This window comes from Hypomesus transpacificus, chromosome 5 (genome assembly GCF_021917145.1).
Source record: "Hypomesus transpacificus isolate Combined female chromosome 5, fHypTra1, whole genome shotgun sequence".
Lineage (NCBI taxonomy): Eukaryota > Metazoa > Chordata > Actinopteri > Osmeriformes > Osmeridae > Hypomesus > Hypomesus transpacificus.
Window position 1 is genome coordinate 2,473,788 of NC_061064.1, and position 23,659 is coordinate 2,497,446.

At 50.5% G+C, this 23,659-nt stretch overlaps 1 protein-coding gene across 2 annotated transcripts; it reads right to left on the minus strand.

Moving 5' to 3' along the window:
• Nucleotides 1–134: 134 nt before the first annotated feature.
• On the minus strand, nt 135–21,130 carry lhfpl6 (LHFPL tetraspan subfamily member 6). Of its 2 annotated transcripts, none has more exons than XM_047020518.1 (5): nt 20,789–21,130; nt 19,748–20,291; nt 1,396–1,494; nt 1,051–1,180; nt 135–799 (listed from the first exon to the last, which is right to left on the minus strand). In XM_047020518.1, exons 2-4 carry the CDS (start codon nt 20,130–20,132, stop codon nt 1,062–1,064), a joined length of 603 nt encoding a protein of 200 aa, XP_046876474.1. In that variant the 5' UTR covers nt 20,133–20,291; nt 20,789–21,130; the 3' UTR covers nt 135–799; nt 1,051–1,061. The 2 variants fall into 2 exon arrangements, with proteins under 2 accessions (XP_046876474.1, XP_046876473.1); XM_047020517.1 differs by having other exon boundaries at nt 135–888.
• Nucleotides 21,131–23,659: the final 2,529 nt, after the last annotated feature.

Here is a 23,659-nt window from a genome sequence, read left to right on the forward strand (position 1 = left end):
AGGACCAGATCTTCTACTCTCTGGTGTCTCTCTTCTACACACACAGACACACACACACAAACACACACACACAGCCTCAATCTAACACACGTTTGCTTCTCCCACTACGTTGCTTCATGAAAACATACCTCAGGTACACACGTCATAGATTTATTAAGACTTAATGAAACACTATTTACAATATATTTAGTACAAAAGTTTCTTACACAATGCTACTATAATACAATGTACATAATCAAACACAATAATACCTACAATAAACATATATACTATGGCCTTATAATACCTGTGATATAACTATGTGTGCTGTAATATTCATAGTGACAATGTTGAGACAAGTTATTGCAAGTTACCAGCAAAGGTTTAAATATTTAAGGCAATACAAAAAAAACGTGGAGATATAGTTGAATTAAATATTAAGATATAAAACACGTACGAACAAAAGTAACATTGGAGGTGGATCGATTCTCCTCCCCGTCGACTCTGCAAACACTGGGATCACGATGGAGGGGCGGTACAGGCAGGGGAGTGGAAAGGGGCGGCACTATTTATATGGCTCTTGCTGCCGTTGATGACTGTGGTGGGCTGAATCCCCTGGGGTTGGACCAGCTATTCCGTGCTGGGCGGGGCCTAGGGGGCGTGTCTACAGGATGCATAGCTGTGGGTTTACTGGCTGTGGATGGAGTCTGTGGTGTCAGTGGGCGTCCGGCATCCAGCCATGCGGACGATGACATGCGCCTGATGGTCCTGCTGGTCGGCATGGTGCGTCCTGGCCGGTCCTCCGTAGAGGTACAGCTTCCTGCCACACACACACAGAAACACACACACACACGCACACACAGGCACGCAGGACCCCGTACGCACACATACGAAACCGCACAAACAGCACTAAACATACACACACACACGAGAAAAGGCAAACACATAACCACATGAACACACACGAAACCGCACGCACAAGCACACACACGCACACCAACAAGACATGGTCATGTGACTGGTGCACGTGTCAGCAGACAGAGCTGTCACCCAGTGGAGATGTGGTCTCACCCCGCTCAGAGTCAGTAGGGGTACTGCTTCTGTTTCCTGCCAGCGAAGCAGGCCAGCCAGGTGCACAACAACATGGCGGCCGCAGCCCCGGCGCCCGTGCAGTAGAACGCCCAGCCCATCTCACAGGAACCTGGACACACACACATACGCACACACGCACCCCAAACCACACAAACACACACACACACACAGGTGCAAACACACAGGCACATACACAGGCATATACACACACAGGCACGCACACACACACACACGGGTATACATACACACAAACCAACAAGATATGGTTACATGACTACTTGACATGAAAAGACATCCCAATATCCAGTTAGGACATGACCTTACCCAGCTCAAACTGGTTGGAGCTGTTGCTGCAAGTCTGACGGACCTCCTCACTGTCCCAGCCCAGAGGGTACAGGGCACACCCCGACCCTATCAACAGAGCTGGGGAGAGAGGGGGGAGGGAGGGAGGGAGGGAGGGAGGGAGGGAGGGAGGGAGGGAGGGAGGGAGGGAGGGAGGGAGGGAGGGAGGGAGGGAGGGAGGGAGGGGGGGAGGGAGGGGGGGGGGGGGGGAGGGACGGAGGGAGGGAGTTAAAGAGAGAAAGAAAGAGAAATAGGTAGAGAGACAGGAAAGAGAGAGAGAGAGGAAGAGAGATTAGTCAATATAGCAAATGGTTTAAAGCATGTTCTAAGACAATTCTTTTTTAAACATTTCATGAAAAGACAGATTTAATTATTTAGAATCATTTACATATTTATGAAACAGACTGAGAATTGACTTGGAATCACCAATGAATAATTGAGAGGAGTAACAATAACATAAATACATAGAGCTATAAGGGACATGCAGCACCATCATCACACACTGTATCCCTCCACCTCTACGGACCCCAACCTCCTCATCACCATGGATCGTATCCCTTCACCTCTTAAAGGGGCCTCCTCCCCATTGTCCCCTGCTTAAGGAACCAGAGGGGTGACATCATACACACATCCTCGACTTCCAACAAAAACAGAGACAACAAGATAGGTCTTGTGTTGCCTGCAGGCACATTAAGTGACTCGTGGAAAATTCATGACATTTGAAGATGCATATCGTGTAAGTTCACGGAACTAGCTACAGAGACAAAACAGAAAAATACTTTTACCAATGAAATACTGTTAGAACTACGTACTTATCAGTCCCTTAGTTTTTCTGCTCTACTTTCTCCATGCACTCTTTCTTCAGTGTATCGCTTTGGATACAAGCATATAAATACAATTTAAATGTTTGTTGTTAATCACCAAAGCAAATTCCTTGTATGTGTAAATACATCTGTTTCTGCTCTGATTATAATGAAGACATGTGATGTATTTTTTCTCTGCTACTGGGTTGGACTCTGCACAGTTGAAGCAGATCCAGTCTCCTTCTCTTCCTGTGGTCTACATGAATCTATCATGTCCACTCCATGACATACCGAACCACGTAATAACAGGTCTATAGAACTGTTTGGTTCCTGTAGCTCTATGATTCTAGACAGACATGCATAGCTAGAGCACGGTGCTGCTCTAATGTGTTGGGATATTCCAAAGCAATCAAGGCCTGTGTTGAAAGTCCCTGGACCCGGCAGTAAAGCTCCATGTAATTGGCTTTAATTTCTCTGCAGTGCCGATGGTGAAGACAAAGCTGGGACACCCACACTTGGTGAGGCTGGGAGGCTACCCCCCCCCCTCCTCCTCCCTCATCGTCCCCTCTTCCTCCTCCATCTTCCTCTTCCTTCTCCCCTCTCCTCCCCCCCTCTTCCTCCGCTCATCCACCCCCCTCCTCCACTCTTCCTGTCACTTCCCACCCCCCCTGCTCCTCACTTCCATCACCAGGGGTAACACAGAGCACCCCCCAGGCCCTCAGCACAGACTTGTCTCTGCCTGGTCTCTGCCTTGTCTCTGCCTGGTCTCTGCCTGGTCTCTGCCTGGTCTCTGCCTGGTCTCTGACTGGTCTCTGACTGGTCTCTGACTGATCTCTGACTGGTCTCTGCCTGGTCTCTGCCTGGTCTCTGCCCGTTCTCTGACTGGTCTCTCACTGGTCTCTCACTGGTCTCCCACTGGTCTCTCACTGGTCTCTCACTGGTCTCTGCCTGGTCTCTGACTGGTCTCTGCCTGGTCTCTGACTGGTCTCTGACTGGTCTCTGCCTGGTCTCTGACTGGTCTCTGACTGGTCTCTGCCTGGTCTCTGCCTGGTCTCTGCCTGGTCTCTCACTGGTCTCTCACTGGTCTCTGCCTACACCACATAGTTTCCTCTCCAGGCTAAAAGTGTCTTGAGGAGCCCAGTGTTGTCGTGTCTGTGTGCAAGAGGAGTGACCTGGCAGAGGAATGGAAACCTCGGAGCACAGAGGAGGTGTTCACAAACAGCAGCCAGACAGCAAAACCAAGAGGACCGTGTCTGAAGACTCATTTGAAAATCGTAGGTAGACATTAAGCTGTTCAACTCTCAGCAACGTGAGAATAGAACTGAGCCGGTAACATAAACATGTTAATTAGTATTTGTTTGAATAATTTTGCATAATCAAAATCATTCTGTTAGTTGTTGGCTGCTGTTCCACAGTCAAGCCTGCTGCCGCTCCACTATCTCCTCTCAAATAGACCGGGACATCATACCTGCATGCCGTATTAAACTGAACACAACGATTTTCCAAATCCTTCAAGTCAATGTGGTATTCTTTTTTGTTGACCATGTCTGTTAGCTGCGATGTGGTTACCTTGAAATGTGGCTAGTAAATACATTTACAGACTGTTCCTAGACTGTAACAAACCAAAATACTGTTAGAGCACTTCTGATTCTTTATTTTCTGCTGTACCCATCAATTGCACAATCTTTACTTTGCTCTAGATAAAAGCGTCTGCTAAATGAATACATTAAAATAGTAAAAATGGGATTCTTGTTGCCACCCTCAGTTATGTGTTAACAGACAGACATGTAGATCAAGGGCAGATTTATCAGCAACTGTCTAAAACAGAACTCCCTGGACGTGACCTTTGAACCCTTAACTGTACCCTGTGGGACGCCATAAAGAGGCGCACAGATACGACTGCGTCTCTGAAGGCTGCGCTCTCTCAGATAAGAACATCAAAGGCAGAAGCAGGAAGTGATAAGCAGAACTTCCACGTGATAATAATGAGAATATGGTGGGAGAAGCATCATTTAGAGTATCAGATTTAGTCTCTGAGACAGAAGGAAAAAGAGGAAACAGAGACAGTAGAAAGAAAGCGAGAGAGAGAAAGGTGGGAAAGAGGGATTGCGAGAGAGAGAGAGAGAGAGAGAGAGAGAGAGAGAGAGAGAGAGACGTGGAAAGAGAGAGTAAAACATGAGGGTGTGTGAGACAGAGAGAGAGAGAGAGAGAGAGAGAGAGAGAGAGAGAGAGAGAGAGAGAGAGAGAGAGAGAGAGAGAGAGGGAGAGAGAGAGAGAGAGAGAGAGAGAGAGAGAGAGAGAGAGATGACATGGTAATTAACATGACCGTGTTGCAGCCCTGAGTGATTTTGTAAATAATATTATCTGGAGCTTCGTGCTTATCTGTTCAGGGAAAGTCGGTACAACAGCTCCGGCTTAATGCCTCAACATAAGGCTGACTGTTTAGTAGGAGAGACTGGATGACTGATTGACTGTTTAGGAAGAGAGGCTGACTGTTTAGGAACAGAGCCTGACTGACTGTTTGGGAAGAGAGACTGGATGACTGATTGACTGTTTAGGAAGAGAGGCTGACGGTTTAGGAACAGAGTCTGACTGACTCTTTGAGAAGAGAGACTGGGTGACTGATTGACTGTTTAGGAAGAGAGGCTGACGGTTTAGGAACAGAGTCTGACTGACTGTTTGGGAAGAGAGACAGGATGACTGATTGACTGTTTAGGACCAGAGGCTGACTGACTGTTTGGGCAGAGAGAATAGATGACTGACTGACTGTTTAGGACCAGAGGCTGACTGACTGTTTGGGACGAGAGAATAGATGACTGACTGGACTGTTTGGGAAGAGAGAGCTGTTTGTTTCCAGTCCATTACTCTGACCTCTCACGACGGTCCTCAGAGAGCACACCCTGACCTGAAACTTTAATCCTATTTCAAACCTTCATCTCACCCAGACAGTTAGACACTTCAGCGTCAGGACTCCAGAAAAAGCTGACAAGGTTTCCACTGAAAAACCATCTCTCTTTCAAGACCCGACTTCCTTGCTTTGAGTTGAGGATTTATCAAGCCAAGCAGATATACAATCCACGACATGTCTTAGAGAGTTATAGCAACATATAAGGACAGCTGCCCTGCTGCTGTAGTGCATCTGTGTGTGTGTATGTCTGTGTGTGAGAGAAAGAGAGGGAGAGAGATAGAGAGAGAGAGAGAGAGAGAGAGAGAGAGAATGTTTGTGTGCATGTGTGTTTGTGTGTGAGAGAGAATGTGTGTGTCTCTGTGTGTGTGTGTGTGTGTGTGTTTCTCATGCTGCAGGCTGACTGTCCCCAGAGAGAGAGAGAGTTCTCTTCAGCAGCTCTGTGATCTTGCCTCACCCAGGTGCCACCCTGTCAGATACACACACACACACACACAGACAGACACACACACAGACGCAGACACACACACAGACACACACACAGAGACACACACAGAGACACCAAGACACACACAGAGACGCACACAATTCTGCAATTCTAATCCTTGATCTCTTTCTGTACTTTCTATATGCCCTATTTTTATGTTGCTTTGGATAAAGGCGTCGGCTAAATAAATCAGATGTAAATGTAACCCCTCCCGAAGCACCCTGGGGCCTGTCGGAGCCTGGATGCTGCAGAGACAAGCTGGGATAGCATCCGTGAGCCGTGGAGCCACGCAGCAATGCAGTTAGCATCCCCTGCTAGCTGCTAACAGACCTGGGCACAGAGGCCTGCCTCTCTCTCCCCAGAGTGATCCTCCCCATGTCACCCTGCTGGCCTACCCAGCTCTGGCACCGCCCTTCCTGCCCTCAAGAGCCCCTCCTGCCCCTCAGAAGGACCAGCAAGAGACTTGGCTCGAAGATCTAGATTCCTCTGGATCAAGATACAGATCTGTCAAGATCAAGATACAAATGTGTCAAGATTAAGACACAGATTTGTCAGGATCAAGATACAGATTTGTCGAGATAAAAAATATATACAGGTTTATCTAGATCAAGATACAGATCAAGATCAAGGTCTCATACAAGTTTAATCGGACCATCATTGAAAACAAACACAGGCCGAGGTTTGGAGAGCATGCCTATGTTGAGGCCACATGGGTGTGGTTTGGAGAAGTGTTCTGGAAGTTTCCCACTGTGAGTTTCTATCGTTTCCCACGACCCTCTGCTTTGATGACCCTGGAGGGCATGGGGGAGGAGGATCAATGCTGAGAGCAGTGGGGGGGGGGGGGGCTGTGGTTGGGGGAAGAGAGGATTGGCTGTGTTTGGGGCTGGGTGGGGGAGGAGAGGCTGTGTTTGGGGGGGGGGGAGGTGAGGCTGTGTTTGGGGGTGGGTGGGGCAGGTGAAGCTGTGTTTGGGGGTGGAGGGGAGGTGAGGTTGTGTTGGGGGGTGGGTGGGGGAGGTGAGGCTGTGTTTGGGGGTGGAGGGGAGGTGAGGTTGTGTTTGGGGGTGGGTGGGGGAGGTGAGGTTGTGTTTGGGGGTGGGTGGGGGAGGTGAGGCTGTGTTTGGGGCTGGGTGGGGGAGGAGAGGCTGGGGCCTAGGGGAGGGGAGGTGGTTGGAGCTGGGGAACAAACATCATGCAAATTAGCAGGGCTTCATCCTTCCTCATCCTACATCTCAACTACCTCATCATTAGCAGACACCAGTGAAACCCTGGGGCACTAAAACTGATGCGGATGGTTCCATGAAACAAAACCAAAGTCAAAAAGGACACATTCACACGCCCTAATGACAGATTGAACTGTCACACTACAAAAGCAATGGTGCATGATTATCAACCCTCCAAAACACAGATGATTACAAATGTATACATGTAGTAGTAAGTCAAGGTGTCGTTATCAATGTGGAAATGACTAGAAACGGCACTGCTTTTTATGAGTTGGGATCCAGATTGTGTCCACTGGTACGGCGAGGAAATATCAAACGGACTGCTGCTGCTGCACTGCAGTTTAAAACCAGGACTTTACATAATCCCCCAGGAACATCATCCTCTGGAAATGGAAGCCTGTAAGCATCAGCACATAGCATAAGCCTTGGTGTGTGTCTGTGCACTAGGGAGTGTCTCTTTCCGGAGGGAGGAGGTGAAGTTCCCATCACACGCTGTAATGGTGGAAATGATCGCGGCTGAGCTGCTATCCACAGATATCTGCCTCTTTGATGTGGCGGATCGAGTAACGTAAAATACAAAAGCCAGAGGGAGAGTTACCAAGAGGTAAAGTTACTAGAGATGGTTATCAGGAAGTAGAGTTACCAGAGATAGTTACCAGGAAGTAGAGTTACCAGAGATGTTTACCAATAGTTACCAAAGATAGAGTTACCAGGAAGTAGAGTTATCAGAGATAGTTACCAGGAAGTAGAGTTACCAGAGTAAGAAGCCCTGTAGCTTGGAATTCTGTGGTCCAGGCTGGAGGACAATAGAGTGATTCATCACTCAGACAAGCAGAAACACATGGACATACTTGGCTGCACCAAGAGGACCACGCCTGAAACGTAACCACGACTCAGCTGGGGGTCTCTCTTCCAAACACAAGCACCACCCAATCAAATCAAGATGCTGGAGAAAGCCCCACACTAAGTAGCTTCATTGAAACTTGGTCGTCCTAGCAACACTCTCCTAGAGCATGGGGAATACCATGTTGAATAACACGAGGATTACGTAACCCCATTTTTCCACCCCATGTGTAAATTTGATGAAAACGAATACAATGCTTTAATCAAAGATATGTTCCGGAGCTAAGAATGAGAGGCAGGCAGGCAGGGGGCTGTGGTACAGGCTGCAGGCAGGCAGGCAGGCAGGCAGGCAGGCAGGCAGGGGGCTGTGGTACAGGCTGCAGGCAGGCAGGCAGGCAGGCAGGGAGCTGTGGTACAGGCTGCAGGCAGGCTGCAGGGCAGAGACTTTCCATAGACGGACACCAGGGAGACGGTGGAAAAAGTGACGTGAAACAAAGAATGTACGCAGGAACATATTTTACAGAGGGGGCTGGGAACCAGTCCTGCCTAGCAGCCACCCTCAGCCAGAAGCCAACACTTCCTCTTGGACCCGGGTCCTGCTAGAAGACGCTGCGTAACTAAAGTACCCCTCGGGAGATCTGGGGGGGAACCATTCCAACATTTGTGTTTCCATCACAAGATCAAACAGTTGGACTCCTCTTCATCTTGTGCCGTTCCCTCTGAAGCGTGCAGGCTTGCAGCTCGCTGTGCTGTGCTGAGACAAGGCCTCGTCAAACGTGACCCAGTTTTTACTCTCACACATATCTCATCTATTCCTGTCTTTATTCCCGGAGACACAGTCCAACTGTACCGTACGTACCGTTACATTCCCTTCCACACCTCCGCCCCCCCCCCCCCCCCCCCGCATCTCAGTCTTTATCTGCAAGCGGCTCGTTATCTGCGTGTGCTAGCCTCTTACTGCTCCATTCAACACCCTCTTCTCTCTCTCGCCTCTCTCACATCCGCTCTCTCTCTCTCTCCCATCCTCTCATCTCTCCTCATCTCTCTCTCCCATCCTCTCACCTCATCTCTTTCTCACCTAATCTCTTTCTCACCTGTTCTCTCTCTCTCCTCTCCTCTCACCTCATCCTCTCTCTCCATCTCCTCAGAACTGAGAAACACAGGAGGCATCTGGGAACTACGTTCCTGTAAGTCAAATTGTCAAAATAACCTTTAAGAAATAGAGGGAGCATTTGGCGTGCAGTGAAGGGAGACTGCTGGGCGGATTTAAAGCTGCCCCTCCCTCCCTCCTCCCTTCCTCCCCCTCTCCCTCCTCCTCCTCCTCCTCCTCCTCCTCCTCCTCCTCCTCCTCCTCCTCTCCTCCTGCTCCTCCTCCCCCTCCTGCTCCTCCTCCTGCTGCTCCTCCTCCTGCTACACCTCCTGTTCCTCCTCCTCCTGCGCCTCCTCCTCCTCCTCCTGCTCCTCCTCCACCTCCTGCTCCTCCTCCTGCTGCTCCTCCTCCTGCTACACCTCCTGCTCCTCCTCCTCCTGCGCCTCCTTCCCGCCCATCCCTGCCTGCCCCCTCCTTCCCTTCCTCCCCTCCCCCCCCTTCCTTTTCTTCCTCCTCCTCCACACTGTCCTCCATGGCCATATGGACGACCTGAGTCCTGCTGGCTGCAGCCTGACTCACTCATCAGACGAGGTGGTGGAGGGGAGGGGGGGTGGAGGGGGAGGGGGAGAGAGGAGGGCTCCTTTTCCCTGCTCTCTCCCTCTGCTTTGCATGTTCCTACGCCGTGGAATACAGTGTTCTGTTCTGGGCCGGGGAGGGGGTCGGGACAGGGGAGGAGAGGGGTATGAGAGGGGGGAGGAGGGCTTAGATGAGCTCCTAAGTTGGTAATGCTTAAGCAGAGCTATGGGCAGCATCTAATACTCCACCATCACACCTTAACAGACATTGCTTACAGTAGTGTCTGAATCCATACGGGCTCAATCTTAACCTGGGAACTGTTGGTTTCCACCTCATGGTGCTACCAGTGCTCAGATAGCTGGACAAACAGGGTAAGCACTCACATTTCCTACATGCTAGAACTTGCCCGTGATGTACAGGAACTGACACACACACACTACATCATCGATATTACAGGTGTCACACACACATACACACATGCACACGCACCCACACACACACACGCTCAAGCACTACATCATCACTATTAAAGGTGTCACACATCCACAGAGGTACAAAGTGTGCTGTGAACAACAAGTATCCTACCATGTGTTTGGACTCAAGAGCATTGCTTTGTGTGTATGTGTGTGTGTATGTGAGTGTGTGTGTGAGTGTGTGAGTGTGTGTGTGTGAGTGTATGTGTCAAACTCATATAAATGGAAATACTTGCAGGACCACAGTAAACACACATGGGGAAACACAATAACATTTCACCCAGACAGCAGATTGAACTACACAGCTACAGAATGGTTGACGTATATCTGTTACTTCCTGGAACAAGGTCCCCAGGGTCCAGTAAGGAGTTTAGAATCTCTAAATATAACCAAGAAAAACCAACAATGTCTCCACTGCCACGTCCCTATCTGGGAAGTAGCACAGCAGGGCAGGAATGCCAAGGTTGGCGCGGGCGAGACTCTGGTGCCCAGTGGTGCCACATGAGTCCAGACCAGACCAGTCCAGGCCAGACCAGGCAACCCCAAAACAGATACACACAACAGCCACAAAGAAACATCTAAATAACAGAAGCAAACGACTCTCCAGTCTCTGGTCGGAAAACTAAATGGCGTGTTAAAACGAGAGCCTTCAAACCGACCTGTCAGACGCGTCAGCGGACTGGGGTGGCCAGGACTAGCCGTCTCTCTGGAGGGCTAACGGCTTCCGGCTGACCTCATGCATGGTTTCCTGACGCGTATTTGAGAGGTCCAAACAGGACATCTCTTCCTAGGAGCTCACTAGGTCTGTCTAAGGGAAACTGAGGGACGGAGAACTATCTGCAAACAGGCCATGAAGCAGACTGGTGGTAGGGGAGGGAGGACAGAGCAGAGCAGAGTACAGTACAGTACAGTACAGTACAGTACAGTAGAGCTCCCAAGGTCTGTTTACTGAGCTGGACCGGCCATAAGGGAGGACGAGGAAATGAGTGTCAATAAGAACAGGTGGGACACAGACAGCGACCGCATCTACAAAGAGCTTTTGTGTTTGTGTGTATTTGTGTTTGTGAGTATTTGTGTTTGTGTGTGTGTGTAATGTATGTTTAGGGACTCTGGATGACATCTGTTTCCCATCTCAGCGGAGTGTGATATCTCACACACACATTGTCACCTGCCACCTGGGGGACAGCTTTGCGGTTCTCTCTGGGTGGGGGAGGCGAGGGGGGAGAAGGGGGAGTGGGAGGCCAGGCCAGCCCAGGGAAGTGGATGAAGTCAGTATGAGGTGTGACAGCTGGGACAAGGGAGAGCTGGGGACTGTCTGCTTCCCTGGCCAGCTGCACTAACAGCCTCACAGACTCCTCCCGCAGTCACAGGAGGGGCTTGAGTTACACCACCCTTCTCCACCCCTCCCCACCTTCACCCTACCTACCCACCCACCCCACCCCAAATCCACCTCTCCACATCCACCCTGCAACCTCCACCCCACATCCACCTCCACCTCCACCCCACCTCCACCTCCACCCCACATCCACCTCCACCTCCACCCCACATCCACCTCCACCTCACATCCACCTCCACCTCACATCCAGCCCACATCCACCTCCACCCCACATCCACCTCCACCCCACATCCACCTCCACCTCCACCCCACATCCACCTCCACCTCACATCCACCTCCACCTCACATCCACCCCACATCCACCTCCACCCCACATCCACCTCCACCCCACATCCACCTCCACTTCACATCCACCCCACATCCACCTCCACCCCACATCCACCTCCACCTCCACCTCACATCCACCCTACATCCACCTCCACCTCACATCCACCCCACATCCACCTCCACCTCACATCCACCCTACATCCACCTCCACCTCACATCCACCCCACATCCACCTCCACCCCACATCCACCCTACATCCACCTCACATCCACCTCCACCCCACATCCACCCCACCCAGCCACCTCCGCCCTCCTGGTGTGTAACTGACAGCCCTGGGTGGGGACCTGCCTGCGTGGGCTGATAAGCACCTCGCTTGTCATCAGACCCCAATAACTCGGGCGCTGGGGAGGGGCCTCTCTCCATCACTCCAGTGGTCTGGGAGGAAAATCGCTCAACAGAGAGCAGGCAGCTGGCCAACTGCATACAGAGCGTGTGTCTGTGTGTGTGTGTGTGTGTGTGTGTGTGAGTGTCTGCGTGCGTGCGTATCTGTGGTGATTTGTGGGCGAATGTCAGAGTGTGTGTGTGTGTTTGTATTTGAAGGCGAGCCTCAGCGTGTGTGTGTTGGAGCAAGCCCGTGAATGCGTTTTAAAGCTGCACATGGTTGACAAAGGCAGGCTTCATGGGCATAACAACGGCAGATTGTTGCGAGGCACTGTTCCTGCCACACCACAGACCAACGGTCTGGTTAGCCAGTTGCACTGAGGATGGATCTAGTTATACAGAGCTGCTCCGAGGAAGCCACTCCTAGCTCATGCTAAGTTATCCAATCACCCATCAACATAGCCTTGGTGGATAGGGACCTGACATTCAGGAGTTCAATATTCAAGTATGACGGCTTACACTGTAGCAGGCAAGGCTTCATGATAATAATAAGATTGTATTTTCTATTAATTGAACACTTTCTATTCATTAGAACAGACTTTTGTTCTTGAGAAGTCTGCGACTCACACAGAGTGACACGGTTAAATCTGACAGTATGATACATACTCTTTGCTTCACATACTCTGATGGTACATTCATGCCACAGTATTAATTTAGTAGAGGCTTTCAATCAAAGCAACGTACAGGGGTGGATTTGAACCTGCCACCTCTTAATCTGCAGTCAAATGCTGTAACCACTGAGTTATACCTATCCCCTTTCACCCAACCCTTTCCATCCACTCTGGTGGTCCACCCAACACACATGGTACAACTGAGAAGTCTTTGTCACCAGCTAAGAACATAAGCTCAGAACAGAACCACTGTAACCATGACTACCGCTGATAACAAGCTCAGATCCAGTGTAACAGAACTAAGAGAGCTGATTCAACAGAGTGATCTAGAAACCTGGTGGGCCAAGGTTCTGGGTTCAGGTTCTGGGTTCAGGTTCTGTGTCAGGTTCTGGGTTCAGGTTCTGGGTTCAGGTTCTGGGTTCAGGTTCTGGGTGCTGGACAGGGTAGAGCCCCTTTGAAATATCCGCTCCACAGAGATCTCTTTGTTCTGCTCCTTCTATTGACAGAGGAGCTCTGCTTGTGTTGACAGTGGAGCTCTGCTTGTGTTGACGACGCTCGCTCTGTGGGTGAATATCTCGCTCTTCACTGGGATGGAAAAAGAATTGTAGCCTTTCATTCTGTTCACTCCTCTCTTCTTTAAAACGGCCTGCGATGTTAACAATACAGACCTCTCTTGTGGACTCCAGGCGTGGAGATATCTTTCATGAAGCCCCCAGTTTTAAAACTGCTTTAGCAGTTCCAACACCTACTGCTTTGACAGTTTCATTCTGCTAAAACCCCCAGTGGATCACATGCAGATTCCATATGTGGTAGTTCACACCATCCCTGCAGGCTGAAAGATATGTAAGGCAGAGCTTGCATAATTAACATCTGTAAATTGCCACGTGACTTGCCTCCTCATTCTGTCCCTCATTTAAAAACCTCACTGGCAGCCGGCTCTGTCTGGCTGGCTTCCCTGTCACTGACGACACAGCACACACCGGCCTGGTGCCTTCAACAAGCACAACCAGATGGTTACTTGCTGGTCAACAGCTGGTTTGCGGCGTGTCATTCTGACTGGGTGTAAAGGACAGGTGGGGTGGTGCCACCAGGGTGAAGCGGAAGGTGGAGGTGGTGGGTTGGTGTGGTGAGGTAGGGTGGTAGGGTGGGAATAGCGGTGCTAGGATGTTTCACTGTTTTCCCCTCACCCACATTCTCTACTTTGGTCGACAGTCTTGGGATTCCTGTTCAACTCCACAGACTTTCTTCACTCCCTCTCTAACTGTCACTGTCGTGACACTTCTCCCTAGCTACTACCTACAAATTACAACACAACATGGACTGCAACTGAATTAGTCAACATGTCACTCAAGAGTTTGCTGCCTAATAACTGCTACCTGAACACTGTATTACTGCTAGATGAACAAGTTATAGCCTCTAACTGAACATGTTCTAAACTCTAACTGAACATGTTCTGACCTCTAATTGAACATGTTATAGCGTCTAGCTGAACATGTTATAACCTTTAACTGAACATGTTGTCGTGTCTAGCTGACCAGGGCAGTCTCTCTGAGGGCTGTGGTGTCTCCTTCCCTCTCCCTCCACATTCTGACCACTCACATTATACTCAGGAATCAGAGCGAAACAGACGTCCTTCTCAGCAGCTTAGACACCGCTAGCTGGTCTCCGCTTTGCTGGTCTCTCTCTCTACTGGTCTCTGATCCTCCACACAAGGTCAAGGGGGCAACACCAAGACCACTTCAGAACCAGGCAACTCGAGAGCCTGGACTGTGCTGCAGCGCAGGGCTGAATGTTACTGTGTGTATTTGTGATTCAAACTGTTGACTGGCTACATTCTTCACTGCATGTTTTCACACAACACAGTATAATCATGGTTTGGCGTCGCTATTGTGTTTACATTTCATACTAATGGCTGGTCTGACCATTAACGCAGCCTTGGAATGAGGGTATTAGCATGTGTCAAATGCTGTCTGGGAACACTGCAGATTAACCCGAATCACAATGGAGCCTCGGCACTGTTCTGAATCAAAAGCACCAACCAAAGTCGCAGGCCATCTACAGTTAATGGAAGATCTTATCTCCAGATCCGTTTCTGCCCCCGCCTGAACGTTAAGAAAAAAAAAGCGATATTTCCGAGGCCGGTTTTGTGTTGCAGCATATCAGTTTTCCACACACACACACACATGAATGCATCTGACAAGATGGGAGATGAGATCAGGAGAACGTGCGCAGCGCCGTGTTAGCAGAGAGAAACCAGGCCTAGGCAGTGAGGCGTGCAGTCTAAGGGTCTACACAGTCACTCTGCCAGGGAAAAGTGTCTGGGCTTAATATTCTGGGATGGAGTGAGGGGGGGGGTGGGGGGCAGGGAGACGGGGAGCTGCTAGGGGGTTGTCCTCCAGCATTCTAAGTGAATTCCCAGCATTCCTTCCTCAGTCAGACACAGAAGCCCCTGAAGCATTCCCTCAGCCCTGCGAGGACCAGACGCCACAGCGCAAACACACGCTCACGCAAACACGCATACACACAAGCACGCATCACACACACACATTACACACACACACATGCACACGCACGCATGTATTACTCAAACATCCCCGCATAGGCTACAACACACACACACGCATATATCACACATGCTCTGTCACATTCAACCACCCAACAAGGACACATAAAGCTCAAGTTACACCCAGGCTTCCAAGCACACATAATCATGGAACCACAGACACACACACACAGACACACGCAGTGACTTGATGAGTATATAGATGACAAATGGAGGTTATCTGATATGAGGAGATTCCTGTTCTCCAGGCCCACACAGAGGAACAGTACAGCAGGGATACTGTACATTAGCTGCCTCCAAGTCTCCAGCTCCAGCAACTGTCCACTCTGCCTCTGTGTCTCTCTCTCCTTCTGCCTCTCTCTCTCTCTCCTTCTGCCTCTCTCTCTCTCCTTCTGCCTCTCTCTCTCTCCTTCTGCCTCTCTCTCTCTCCTTCTGCCTCTCTCTCTCTCCTTCTGCCTCTCTCTCTCCTTCTCTCCGTCTGCCTCTCTCTCTCCTTCTCTCCGTCTGCCTCTCTCTCCTTCTGCCTCTCTTTCTCTCCTTCTCTCCGTCCGCCTCTCTCCTTCTCTCCGTCTGCCTCTCTCCTTCTCTCCTTCTGCCTCTCTCTCTCTCCCCTTCTGCCTCTCTCACTGCCTCTCTCCTTCTGCCTCTCTCTCTCTCTCTCCTCCTCTCTCCCTCCCTGTTGAGTATCTGCTTCTCTCTCTGTCTGTAGTCTCTCCCTCCCTCCTGTGACCTGCCCGTCTCGGCCCGCCTCGCCCGGGTCACGGGGGGTCAGCTAAAACCGGCCGTCTCCCTGCTGACGACCCCTCTCACCACCCACCCTGACCAGTCGCACAGCTGACCACCACTCACACACACGCGTGTGCACATACGTGGAGGCTTGGTGGGAGAGTTCACAGCCTGAAGAAATGCAGTCTGAACAATAAATAATCATATACTCAGTATTTAACGCTTTTATCTGTTTAGTTTCATCTGAACCGTGACCTCTGGGTCTGTAGCCAAATGCTCTACTGAGCTATAGCCATCCATAGTTTCCAGATCTATACTGAGTCCAGAGTAAGTGACTGTAATGTGGCCCCAGACCCCCGATGCCTGTCTCCCAGATGAATGATCCATGTTTAATCATTCAGCTGGCTGCCTCGTGGTAAGTTTGGTCCAGGGCCAGCTCCGAGCCCAGCACACATACACACATCTGAATCCAGCACACACATACACACACATCTCAATCCAACACACACACACATCAGAATCCAGCACACACACACACATCTCAATCCAGCACACACACACATTTGAATCCAGCACACACATACACACACATCTCAATCCAACACACACACACATCTGAATCCAGCACACACATACACACACATCTCAATCCAGCACACACACACACATCTCAATCCAGCAGACACACACATCAGAATCCAGCACACACACACACATCTCAATCCAGCACACACACACATTTGAATCCAGCACACACACACACACACACATCTCAATCCAGCACACACACACGCACATCTGTGTCTGGAGAGAGAGAGAGCCTGGTTTGTTGTTGCAGCGTCACACATGAAAACGACTCCTGTTTTCTTTTGAAATCTGGGTGTTTTCACTGCTTGGAAAGCGCTGAGCTCTGCCTGCCCTCCTGGCTCTTCTGAAACACGCTGGGATGACCAGAGATAAACGTGGATGAACGGAGATGACCAGAGATGAACGTAAATGAGCAGAGATGACCAAAGAAAGAACAAACGAGAGCCGTGGACCATCCTTCAGAGTAGCTGGGTCTGTACCTGAGCTGAAGCATTCAACATCAAACAACAGAGCCAGTAATGAGGTGGAGCTCTAGTGTGAGCATGTCAGAGACACAGACTAGAGGGTGGCGGTTGTTAGTGGTGGTGTGTGAGTGTGGGTGAGTGTGTATTAGTGGATGTAAGTATATGTGTGTGTGTGTTTGGGTATAAGTGTATGTGTGTGCGTGTGCGTGTGTGTGTGTGTGTTCACACCCTGAGTGTATGTGATTATCAGAGGCGGCAATCTATGCTGTGTCTATGTGTGTGTGGGTGGGGGGGGGGGAGAGATCACCTGACAGGTGCTGTCTGGAGAGCACAGTGTGAACATAAAAGGGGGAGGGGGGAAGGTAGGAGGAAGGAGGGAAGGACGGAAGTAGGAGGGAGGGAGGGGGAAGGAGGGACAAGGGAGATAGGGAGGGTGATGGGGGGAGAGAAGGAGGGACATAAGGTGGATGGAAGGGGGGAGGGAGGGGGGAGGAAGAGGGGAGGGAGATTGTAGAGAGGGAGGAACTGAGGGAGAGACAGAGGAAGGAGGAAGGGAGTCAATATTCCGCTACAGAAGGAGGATCGGATTATAAAGAGGGGGAGGGGGGGGGAGATTTCTTCCCATCGGGGGGCAAGGGGGAGCGTCTGTAGGAGAAGCACTAGATTCATGGAGAGCCAAGTGAAACCACAGACTGCAGGGAAGGGTTTGGATTCTCCGTCACATTCCAAGTCCTGCTGGGAAGAATTCATCTCCAGAACCCTCCGTCAGCCTGCAGGAGAGAGCAAGTCAATAGAGCTCTGATACTCTATACTGCTACTCCTCCCTGTTCCACTTCCTGTCCCCCTTCCCTGTTCTCTCCTCCAGCTCTCCCTTTCTCTGCATGCCCACCCCTCCCCCAGCGGTGAAATACACAGCTATACATAAAGGCAGCGAGGCTGAGGAATGGGGCCCTGCATGGGAGAGGAGGAGAGTCCATAAGGCTGACATTACAACAAAAAAAACAGGCCACATCTATGAAACCACATCAGTAATGTAGTCTCAAAGGACTGGGACCACCTCCAAGCTAATGGCTTCTCACCATCGCTAGTTAATAGCCATAGTTAATATGCCTACATTTAATAACCACCACATGTAATACCACCATAGTTAATACCACCAGAGCCACCTTATTTAATTACACCAGATGACACCACCTTCGTTAATAGCTTCTCTCCAGGGGCCCATGTACAGATACCATGACACACAGGCACCCATGGCATGGTACACAGAGGATGGTAAAGCAAGCAGTATAAGGACACCAGCCGGACCAGACCCAGGGCTGTGGTTCTAAAGCACTGAACTACTTCCTGTAAGAAGCTACAAAGGGTGAAAGCCCCGTTACAGCATCAGACAAGAGCAGGTCTTGACAACTAAAACGCCGCACCTTGAGAGAGACAGCATCTCCTCCACTGTCCTCCCCTCCAACAGGAAGTGCTCTCTTACATTTACATTTACAATTAGTCATTTAGCAGACGCTTTTATCCAGAGCGACTTACAGTAAGTACAGGGACATTCCTCCCGAGGCAAGTAGGGTGAAGTGCCTTGCCAAAGGACACAACGTCATTTGGCACGGCGGGGAATCAATCCGGCAACCTTCGGATTACTAGCCCGACTCCCTCACCGCTCAGCCATCTGACTCTCTTCCAACAGGAAGTGCTCTCCTCCAACAGGAAGTGCTCCCCTCTCTTGAGTGTGGCCAACGCCGCTCAGCCGAGGGCGCGGGCTAAACGCAACATTGCGGAGCAGAGAAGAAGAACCGACCCCCCCCACCCCATGAATAAGTGATCAGCAGGCACTGCGTTGTCCAGGAGACCTAATGTCAGGAGACGTTTTATCATGCATGAAATGGGCTGGGCCTCCAGAGAGGCAGCCAGGCAGCGCGAGCCCAGCTAGAAGTCACACTTAATCAACCCCTGCTCACACAGCACAGCTCTCTAAGAGAGACCAGCGGTCAAAGTAATTCTGGAGGGAAGGGGGGTGAGGAGATAGTGAGGGGGGGGGGGGGGTGAGGAGATAGTGAGGGGAGGGGGAGACAGTTTAGAGAGGACAAGGGGGAACAGTGAGGGAGGGGGGAGGTAGAGGCTGAGTGAGAGAGGGGGGAGAGATCGTGAGGGGGGGGACAGGGACGGGGGAGGGAGACTGTGCGGGGGGGCAGATAGGGGAACAATGTGAGTGGGAGGCGGAGGGGGTGGCAGTGTTGAGAGGAGCTGGCAGGGGGGACAAAGAGAGGAGTGGCTGACTGTGCCATCTGATTTACAGATGCCTTCACTCCCCCTCCAGCGCTGACCTCCCGGAGCAATTCTCTTAGAGGACACAGCAGCATGCTGACAAGGAAAACCACAGCGCCCCCTCTCCCTCGCCCCCCCTCTCCCTCGCCCCCCCTCTCCCTCGCCCCCCCTCTCCCTCGTCCCCCCTCTCCCTCACCCCCTCTCCCTCGCCCCCCCCTCTCCCTCACCCCCCTCTCTTTCGCCCCCTCTCCCTCACCCCTTCTCCCTCACCCCCCTCTCCCTCGCTCCCCTCTCTTTCGCCCCCTCTCCCTCACCCCCCTCTCTTTCGCCCCCTCTCCCTCACCCCCCCCTCTCCCTCGCCCCCCTCTCTTTCGCCCCCTCTCCCTCACCCCCTCACCCCACCTCTCCTTCTCATCCAAGACAGGATTCCCCCAAACATACCTCCACCCACCCATTTACCCCCTGTCCACAGCAGGACTCCCCCCCCCCCACCCCACCTTACCTCTTACCCAGGATAGGACTCGCCCACCACACCCACCCCTTTACCCCTTATCCCAGGTGGGACTCACCCCACGCTCCCCTCCCTCCTCCCCCTCTCATCCCAGGTACTCACCCCCTACGAACTGGATGCCTCCGGCCACACGCCCCACGGTTCTGGAGATGAGATCGGAGACGCAGCAGCCCATGAGAGCGGTGAGCGCCACGAGCAGCAGCAAGCCGCAGCCCACCCCCGTCACCACCGTGCAGATCCTCCACTCCAGGCTCGGGATGCCCTGGAACGACGCGTAGCGGCCGCACTGCTCCAGCATCACCGTGGCGCCGCGCGCCTCGTCGCGCACTGGGTAGGAGCAGCGGCGGAAAGTTCCGAAGGAGACGGGCTTGCCCATCTGAGAACCTAGCAACCAGTAAGGCATGAAGAACCCGACGCAGGACGCAGCGGCGCACAGCAGCGAGAGAAGCGCCCATATGACACCCGCACACGTTAGGCTGGACGCCATGTCTCAAACGGCCTCTTGGATAATATTAACACTGACACTGATGGAATCGATTTCTTTGTAAATTCCACAAGGCGGATGTTTAGTTTCTTATGTCCACATCTGGTGCTGAGAGTCTGGTTCTAGCACAGTTCCTCCCTGCTCTGCGTGGCGGCTTGACCCCTGAGGAGACGACAGGAAGAGTTGAATTTATGAGGTACAGACAAGCGTGACAACTGGACTGTCAGGGAAAACATGACGGGATAGTTCCCCGAGGAGAATTTCAAGACGGGGCAAACACCAACATGAAAAACATGTTTGAAATTCAAACTGTTCGGATGGCATGTCGGAAATGTTGGAATGTTTTAAATCAAGATTTGTTTACGATCGATACTTCAACAAATTTGACAATTAAGGTTTAAATATCCTACTGTATCATCAATAGGCTTAACTACTACAGTGCACAACCAAAACACACAGACAGATTCATATAATTCTTAGCCTATAATAATAAACTTTAAAAGAAAGGCGAAGCCTATATCAGGCAATATTCCATTCGACCACCTCTCAAGTAACAAGCTATTTTTAGCACTGAATGCTCTGGCGACTATGGTCTACACAGGAACAGTTGTAGATTATTTTTAAGAGCCCCACACGAGGTTAAAATAGGTTAATCTTACATGTTTGTAGTTCCTCAATGTAACTTCAATACGCAGGTGAGATTACTGGGTTTCAAAGTTCAGTGTAGTTGAGAGGAAATTGGGGAAACAATACTTCCACAGACACGTCCCGTCGTCGGTACCTAACAGCTCCCGTAGCTTACCATTCAGCCCTCAACACACTAACTCTTTTAAGTCAACAGCGTGGTCCGCTTCACCGGGAAACACTTAGGTCCAAACTGCGACGCACATTCCTTCGGTTTCGAAATTGTGATGGGATGGAAAAATGCTGGGTGCGAAAAGACCTGAAAGCCGCAGATCTCCGCCCACTGGGTTGGTCTGTGTTGGCGGTTTTCTTCAAGTCGCTGTGATGACGGCTCCGCCCGCTTCAGCTTTCAGTAGGGCTTGTCAGCTGGTGGTCTCGCAGATAAATTGTCTTTTAGCTATTTGCATTTGCAAATGAAACCCAAAGTAAATCATTCGCTTGAGACAATGTAAATATTATTACATTACTTAGCCTAATACTTTTCACAAGCGACTTTCGCGAGTCCAGTTATGACTGATTAAATGATAATCATCTAGTATAAATGACTGCCGCTATTGAACTAAAATAGCCTCATGCATTTTAAAATGAGGAATGTTAAGCTTAAATTAAACGTGGGCCAGTCTAGACACATTCATTACGTTTGTTTTCTCTCAATAAACTATTGAGTTATAAGCTACATAATCTGTTTTGGTTTTCCTAAATGTTTGACCCCCGCCAAGGTCGATATTTGTCTAGTGCTTAAGAGATACTAAAGGGACTAATTTAATTTTAATGAGATTGAGGGAGAGGGTATATCTCAGTGGTTAGAGCACTAGACTGCAAATCAAGAGGTCGGTTCAGGTTATGTCGCTCTGGATAAATGTGCGAAGTAAAACACCCTATTTATCACATGCTTTCTGACTCTGAACTTGGTCCAACGTTGATGCTTAATTGCATTAGCTGAGTCTACGAATACATTCAGAAGAGGACATATGTATTCATCCCACATAAGTGACACACGCGTGCAGCAGCGACACCGAGAAAACCTGAATACTATTAGGTGCGATAACATGCCAACAGGAATCGAACCGAGGATCGTGCGTCGTGCCATACACTGCCACCGCGCCACACACATTCGATTTCGTCCTCTCCTGATTTAAAGAAGTCACATTATACCTTCAAAACGAAGATAAACTGGTTCTCAAGGATTTTATAATGAGAACGTAATTGACTGATAAAAGCAAAAGCTGTTCCTTCTTTATCAACGCCCTCAACCTCTATCAGTGCTCGAAGCTTTGACGCCTCTCATGCAATTAGATAATTACAGGAGTGGAGGGGAATGATTTGGTCGCCAGATGTACTAGGATCCTTGTGGATGTAAGTTCTGATAGTTTTAAAATTCCCTGTGACACCAGTTTAATTTCATTTTTAAAAATCAAGTTGCATCAGAAACGTTTTTCAGGATTTTACTGAGTTACAAAGTTCATCCAGACAACTTGGTGTTGAAACCAAGTCTCAAGAGACATGACAAAAGACTATAAAGAGTGAAATGCAATGTGTGTGTGTGTGTGTGCCTGTGTGTCTCCCTGTGTGTGTTTGTGCGTGCAAGTGTATGTGTCTGACATGGTTGACTGTCTGCCCTAGTTCACTAATTTGACACAGGGAGAACTACGTTTTTTACCATGTAAAAGAGACTGTGTCCAACAGATTTTGTAGGACAGATTGTGGAGGATAGTTTGAGTAAGACCGAGTATATAAGACAGTCATGTGTAGGACCCATCGTGGAGGACAGATTTGGTAGGACAGATCAGCCTCCCTGACCAGCCTCCCTGACCAGCCTCTCTGACCAGCCTCTCTGACTAGCCTCTCTGACCAGCCTCTCTGACCAGCCTCTCTGACTAGCCTCTCTGACCAGCCTCTCTGACTATCCCCCCTGACCAGTCTCCCTGACCAGCCTCCCTGACTAGCTTCCCTGACTAGCCTCTCTGACTAGCCTCCCTGACTAGCCTCCCTGACCGGCCTCCCTGACCAGCCTCTCTGACCAGCCTCTCTGACTAGCCTCCCTGACCAGCCTCTCTGACTAGCCTCTTTGACTATCCCCCCTGGCCAGCCTCTCTGACCAGCCTCTCTGACTAGCCTCCCTGACCGGCCTCCCTGACCAGCCTCTCTGACCAGCCTCTCTGACCAGCCTCACTGACCAGCCTCTCTGACCAGCCTCACTGACCAGCCTCTCTGACCAGCCTCTCTGACCAGCCTCTCTGACCAGCCTCACTGACCAGCCTCACTGACTAGCCTCCCTGACTAGCCTCCCTGACCAGCCTCTCTGACCAGCCTCTCTGACCAGCCTCCCTGACCGGCCTCCCTGACCAGCCTCCCTGACTAGCCTCCCTGACCAGCCCCAGGGTGACATTCACAGTCCTGTTACCCGCTCGCCCGAGCTCTCTGATGCTAATCTCATCGTGCTCCACAAGCAAAACAGGGATGGCAGAAGACTTGGCTGTGAAAACCAATGAGCAGCACAGCACCTGTACTACATAGAGGATGACTATAGCTCAGTTATAGAGCGTTTGACTGGTGATCACGCGGTCGCAAGTTCAAATCCCACTTGGCATGTGGTTTTAAATAATAGCGTCTTCTAAATGAATACATTACCATTATAGACTTTTAGTAACTCAGTGTTGCAATATAATACAAGGGAAGATACACGTGGGTGTGGTGATACCAAACGATGTTATGAGACCGGGTAACAAGGTGTTATTGTGTGATTTTGATTCAGTATATTCTGTTTGTTGTCTGTTTCCCCATGATCCCCATCAAGGCTCTTCTGACTGTAGGTCCAGAGAGGGGGAGAGCGTGCCCTGTCTGGA